Below are 6,440 nucleotides of genomic sequence, written 5' to 3'. Positions count from 1 at the left end.
TGATTTCATTCTCAGGAAGTCTTTTAACAGCTGCTATTTTGCTATAGCGAATGGTATATGAGGTTTTATTTCGTTACACTAACTGCTGGGTGTGAATTTCAGAAATGTCTTTGTTACATTGTTTTTTCCTTTTCAAAAGCTTTTGTGTATATTCTGGAACTCCACCCTCAACTCAAGTGATAAAACAGAGAACACACAGAAATGTCTGATTCGATATTTTGTTTTTAATATTTCCAAAAAATGAAAGAACATTTTGCTTCATAAGATTCAATTTAAATTTTCATCAGAAAATTAATATTCACCATTATAGCCATTATAGAAATTAAGAATTATATCTACAATTTCAAATAAACAATAAAATATTCACAGAGTAATGCATGTACTTATTACAAAATGTCAAAGGAATATTAAAATAAAACAAACATGTAGCCAAATTTAATCACAGCCGATTAACTACGAAATCAAATTCACAAAAAGTGTCCGTATATTCTAATAGGAATAGAAATACAAGATAAAATATTTTAGTATTAACAAAAAATATTATGAGTATTCGAATTATGGAATATAGATTATATACTAGTAAATTTTCCTAGAAAGACAAATAAAGTGCAAATTCAGCATTGAAAACTCACGACAAATGACACATCCTCGTTACATGTGGCAACGAAAATGTAAATTGTCGTGGATCTCCAACGATGCCATCATGGTGCTGATTCTAAACATAAAACAAAATCCTTGACAATCTCTCGAATTAACCCTTATATTGCTAACTAGTATACGTACACCGAAACACAAAAAACCACGTGTTTTACAGAGACTTACAGAGAACAATTAGTGGCATTCATTCCAACATTATTCATGTCTAAAACATTAAACACAGTTATTGCAAAAAGCTAATTATATTCATCATGAAAGACTGTGGCGTATTTGCTCATATCTGATCGCCGTCTTCAATGCGCTCCATGCGGTTCAACTCTGAAAAAAATAAATAAAATAAGGTTGGATACAAAATACATTAATAACGGGGCTTATGAGCGTATAGGTACAAAATACAATAATCATGGGTCATTCGGGTGGGTACATGATACAATATTTACATTTCGAAAAATTTTGGCCTTTTATACTCAAATTGTAATGATACATATGTAGGCATTTCCCAATGAACGTGCGGTAATTGCGCGTATGAATACAAAACTACTTGATGAATAGTTGAACGATTGGGATTCCGACAGAAATGAAAGTAGAATATAAATATAAGAATGATATTTTCGAAAATACATGAGGGTATGAACTATAACGTTTCACGACATTCTGGTCATGAAGCGCTAACGTACTTTATGATGTCGATGTGAAGCGTTGCAGTTCTAACCTCATTATTTTTCAAAAATAAAATATATTTCATTAATCATAGACTCTGAGCGGGAATAGCAATATACATTAAATACAGGTCTAAGAGAGGGTACGAAAGGCCTTGATAATTAATTAAATTACAGACCCCGAGCGTGGGTACGAAAGACAATAATCACAGACCCAGGGGTAGGTACGACAAACATTAATCCCTGGCCTGGAGGGTAGCTACGACAGACATTAATCACTGGCCTGGAGGGTAGGTAGGGATAATAATCTATATGGGTACGAAACATTGCTGACGTGACCTTTCAGTTTTACAGTGGCGACAAGAAGTATAGTTACATCGCACTGGTCGTATCCACAATGATGTGATATTTGTGTGTTCTGTATACCTTATCATTTGTGATTGTGATTAGGTAAAAATTATGTTTTGTTGTAGGGGTTTTTAACAGGGGGGGGGGGGGGGGGGGCACACTGTAAAGGTGATGTCCTTCGTAACGTTTCAAAGGGTGGATCAAAGTTTTTCATGCGCTAAGCTTGTGAATTCTGACATCTGACATCTGTATGAAATATTACATGTACTTTACGCTGGCGTTTACTCACATTAGACATTTTCAACCATCAGTTGTAAATGTGCAATCCTACACAAACTTGATAAAAAGTGAAGAAATAAATGCAAGAAGGTCAAGTAAAAACAACTCTCATAAATAACAGGGGAATAACTAGTTCCCTGTTATTGGCTTAATAACCCGTTTACTTTTGATGAATTTGGACAGGAGGCGCTTGAAAATCAACGGATGCTGATTTTCAGCGCTTACAAAGACCTTTCTCGAATATTTATTGTGTACAATATGACGAAATAAATGATTTATATCATTTAAGACCCCAACCAAACAGTGCTGCGATGTAAATTTAGAGAGAGAGAGAAAATTGTTCCGGCAATTGGTTGTCAAAGTTGAGATGAGAAACTACATTATTTACAATGCGAACACAACACCAGAATTGGTCAACCCCACAATACAATGATGTTAAATTATTGGCCGTACATCATAAGGAACACCTTTAAGTAATTTCCTGGAAATCAAAATCAATATAATATCTGTCGATTTTATCAGCATCTCTAAGCATAGTCTAAACTGAAATAGTGTCTACTTTGCGATGTCCCACCATGAAAGTACTTTTAACTTTTAATTAAAAGGTTGTCAAAATATCGCTGGTTTGTTATAAACATGGGTTATATTCTCCTTAGAGAAGTGGACAGGCATATGCCATAGCCTACATCTATGTTTCCTCGCACATGTTCAGTTCATGTTTTAATTCCGGAAAATGTGTAAATACCGGAACCAGTGACGGTTTGCACTTCGATGAAGTTTCAACTCAAATATGCCTGGATTTACTTAACAGACAAGTTATTTCCAGAACCTTTACATTAATGCATGCACCTGTCGCATTTAAATCAAAACTTACTTGCTGTTAATCCATTTTCACATGTTCCCAGTCCCGGGATTGAATTATGTGTTTATCTCTATTAGCGATAGAAAAAATATCCGAAGTCGGAAAATCAGGAAAAATTAGTAAACACGCATTTTGATTCACGAAAAGCTTTTTGACATTTCATTTTTATTCAAACATTTTTCCTATTGATATCAACAAGAATATATTATTTCAACTAAAATAAAAATCTTTTCGAGAACCAAACTGTTTCTTAATTTTTCCAAATTATCTGACTTTCGGATTTTCGATTTTTTTTTTTACCGCTAGTAGAGATAACCCCGGGACAAGGAACATGTGAAAATGGATTAACAGCAAGTAAATGTTAATTTCCTTTAGACAGATGCAAGCATTAATGTTAAAGTAAATCCAGGCATATTTTAGTTGAAACATCGATCGAAGTATAAACCGTCATCGGTTCCGGCATTTACACGTTTTCCAGAAGGAAAACCCGATGGTTTGCGAAGAGAATGCCTGTCCACTTTTCTAAAGAGAATACATGGGCTAGTGAAGCTCTGGTGTAATTATTAACGATATACATGTACTTATATATACATGTACTTATATATACATGTACTTATACATGTACTTTACGGTATAGTAATTCGTGTATATTATGTAGGTCTGTTCTATCATAAAAGGCGAAGATAACGAACAGTCATCAATATCATAACTCCTATAAAGAATACAAAATAGAGAGTTGGACAAACACGGACCCCTGGATATACCAGAGGTGTGATCAGGTGCCTAGGAAGAGTAAGCATCCTCTGTCGACCGGCCACACCCGCCGTGAGCCCTATATTTTCTTGATCAGGGAAACGGATTAACCCGTAGTCAAAATTAGTGTGCCAAGAACAGCCTAACAATCTGCATGAAACACGTCAGACACGGACAGACAGCATTTGAATCAAAGATACAATGATAGGTTGTATTGGCCAACCAGATCACCATAACGACTGTATAATTTGCAAAATGCCGACTTAACACGAGACAGTTGAAATCCAAGTAGGTTAGTAAATTAGTAGCCTGCCTAGATTTAAAAACTGATAATAAGCAGAGCAAGCTCTTGCGCATCGAATCAGTTAAAGAGATATAAACACCATATGCAGGTGATAATAGAATATTGCTACATAAATATGGGAGGTTGACGTTCGTATATCGGTATATATTGTACATGTCAAGTACCAGTGATTTGCTCGTGTGATTTTATTTTATTTATTTACATGGAAGAAATCTTACTTTTCTCGTGGATCTTGATCCTTCCGGTCTTTTTGTCAGACCCCATTTTGCTGTGGGCCACACATATGTAGTAACCCTCGTGGTGCTTGCTGGCCTCCTCTACTTGGAGCCATCCTGTCACCTGGTACTTTTCGGGGCCACCACGGGATATAATTGAGATCGACATGTCATCTCCTACAATAAAGGTTACCAGAGTGATAGATTATAATATATTTAGGGAGGGACTTATTGCCGAATCAATAAATGTAACAATACCACACATAGATAGAAATCAATGAATGTAACAGTACCCCACATCGATACAAATCAATGAATGTAACAGTACCCCACATTACAAATCAATGAATGGAACAATACCACATATCGATATAAATCAATGAATGGAACAATACCACATATCGATACAAATCAATGAATGGAACAGTACCACACATCAATACAAATCAATGAATGGAGCAATACCACACATCAATACAAATCAATGAATGGAACAGTACCACACATCGATACAAATCAATGAATGGAACAATACCACAGATCGATTCAAATCAATTAATGGAACAATACCACACATCGATACAATTAATGAATGGAACAATACCACGCATCGATACAAATCAATGAATGGAACAATACCACATATCGATACAAATCAATGAATGGAACAATACCACACATCGATACAAATCAATGAATGGAACAATGCCACATATCGATATACATTTGTAAATCAATGAATGGAACAGTACCACATATCGATTCAAATCAATGAATGGAACAATACCACACATCGATACAAAGCAATGAATGGAACAATACCACATATCGATATAAATCAATGAATTGAACAGTACCACTCATCGATACAAATCATTGAATGGAACAATACCACATATCGATACAAATCAATGAATGGAACAGTACAATAGCAATACAAAAACTGCAGAATGAATTATTACTGGTGTCAGATTGCTCTCTTTAAAAATTAACTATTCAAATGCTGAATGTATCTGACAACGGAGGCATCGCTGAGATCTAGTCTTACCATCTGGAATGTTACAGGTACAATTCAACTTCTCGGTCCTTTCCGGAAATCTTATAGATATAATTAACAGTTAATTAACATTTACCAGGCAGACTGCTGGTCTCGTCGTCAGTCCTCTGGAACAGCCAGCCGATATGTGGGATCGGGAAACCGACAGCTTCACACATGAGGACCACATTGTCTCCTGTCACATTCGTCACGCTGTCGGGTCCAGTCAGGATATGGGGAGCTGAAACATTTAAAGTCCAAAACTCGCCATCGTTCTTCAATTGTATACACTGTATTTAATAGTATCAACGTTAAATGCGGCCAATTTAGTCTCTATAATTAAAACATGCCCTACAACTCTTGATAATGTTTCCTATGCTCTGAGTCACTGGGCATAGTGTTTAACGTTTCAAACATGTGGTTCTATCTATCTGATCAAGAAAGCAAATCACTCACCAGATTTACATGGCCCGGAGTTCTGGACTTTCAGGTCTTGACCTTTTTGGATCTGGGCCTCCCTAAGCTTACAGATACTGGAGTATGTGACGTCATCAGTACCACACAGTGTATTCTGGTAGTCACACACACAGATACCGACCGTTTTGTCATTTTCCCTCGGCTTACAGGTGAGGTAGTCACCACATGTGGGGTATTTGTTCCCTTTTTTGGGCAGATCACAGACCTGACCCTCGGCCTGGGCACACTGTTGACAACAGTTACACCTGTCGCGCTTAATTCCAGCCTTGCAGATCATATCCCCTTGGTTGGGGCAGGCGCTGCGATCACAGACCCCACAATCGGTCGGGATATTCTCCTGTCCCAGAGAGATACAGAGGTACCCTAGGAAACATGATAGAAACACTAATACTTTCATCCTCAATGAATGGATCAGGTCTCGCAAACAAAGACGAAACACCTAGAGGGAACCACCAAAATGTTTCTTTGTGCTCAGAAAATGTTGATGAGCAAAATGGCGGATTTAGGTAGTGGGGAGTCTTCGACTGCACAGTATTTATGCCAAAGATAAAACGTCGGAGGCACTGTAGGGGACCTGAGCCGTCCCTCCCGTAGCTTTTGTTTGGTTATCGCTGTGTTTATGATACACTGCATAAAGCTGCGAGAATCACGGCGTCTTATCTTAATTCCCACCAAGAAGGCGATTTTAGTAAAGTATAAATAACACGCTGTTATCCCCAAAGGTACCTCGTTGCAATCCGGTGAGAACAGCAAGATGTTTTACTCATTGCTACGGCATCGGCGGAATTTCCCATTCTGAAAGGGGGGAGCACAATAGATCATTCAGTGTTATAAGGACTGTACCACTTCA

The 6,440-nt window shown here is 37.1% G+C and overlaps 1 protein-coding gene across 2 annotated transcripts; it reads right to left on the bottom strand.

Moving 5' to 3' along the window:
- Nucleotides 1-202: 202 nt before the first annotated feature.
- LOC125659212 (insulin-like growth factor-binding protein-related protein 1) lies at nt 203-6,405 on the bottom strand. 2 transcript variants are annotated; one of them, XM_056149327.1, is made up of 5 exons: nt 5,570-6,341; nt 5,211-5,354; nt 4,081-4,254; nt 1,954-2,000; nt 745-975 (listed from the first exon to the last, which is right to left on the bottom strand). In XM_056149327.1, exons 1-4 carry the CDS (start codon nt 5,985-5,987, stop codon nt 1,972-1,974), a joined length of 765 nt encoding a protein of 254 aa, XP_056005302.1. In that variant the 5' UTR covers nt 5,988-6,341; the 3' UTR covers nt 745-975; nt 1,954-1,971. The 2 variants fall into 2 exon arrangements, with proteins under 2 accessions (XP_048746771.2, XP_056005302.1); XM_048890814.2 differs by lacking the exon at nt 1,954-2,000 and having other exon boundaries at nt 203-975; nt 5,570-6,405.
- Between the last annotated feature and the right edge of the window lie 35 nt (nt 6,406-6,440).

The sequence above is a fragment of the Ostrea edulis genome, chromosome 9 (genome assembly GCF_947568905.1).
Source record: "Ostrea edulis chromosome 9, xbOstEdul1.1, whole genome shotgun sequence".
Classification (NCBI taxonomy): Eukaryota; Metazoa; Mollusca; class Bivalvia; order Ostreida; family Ostreidae; genus Ostrea; species Ostrea edulis.
This window is presented reverse-complemented; position numbering and strand designations above follow the sequence as displayed.

Coding starts and splice junctions, on each gene's coding strand:
- LOC125659212 (XM_048890814.2), bottom strand. CDS start 5,987: ATGAAAGTATTAGTGTTTCTATCATGTTTCCTAGGGTACCTCTGTATC. Junction 5,355..5,569: donor CTCCGGGCCATGTAAATCTG/GTGAGTGATTTG, acceptor TAAATGTTTCAG/CTCCCCATATCCTGACTGGA. Junction 976..4,080: donor GATCAAGATCCACGAGAAAA/GTAAGATTTCTT, acceptor TATTTTTTTCAG/AGTTGAACCGCATGGAGCGC.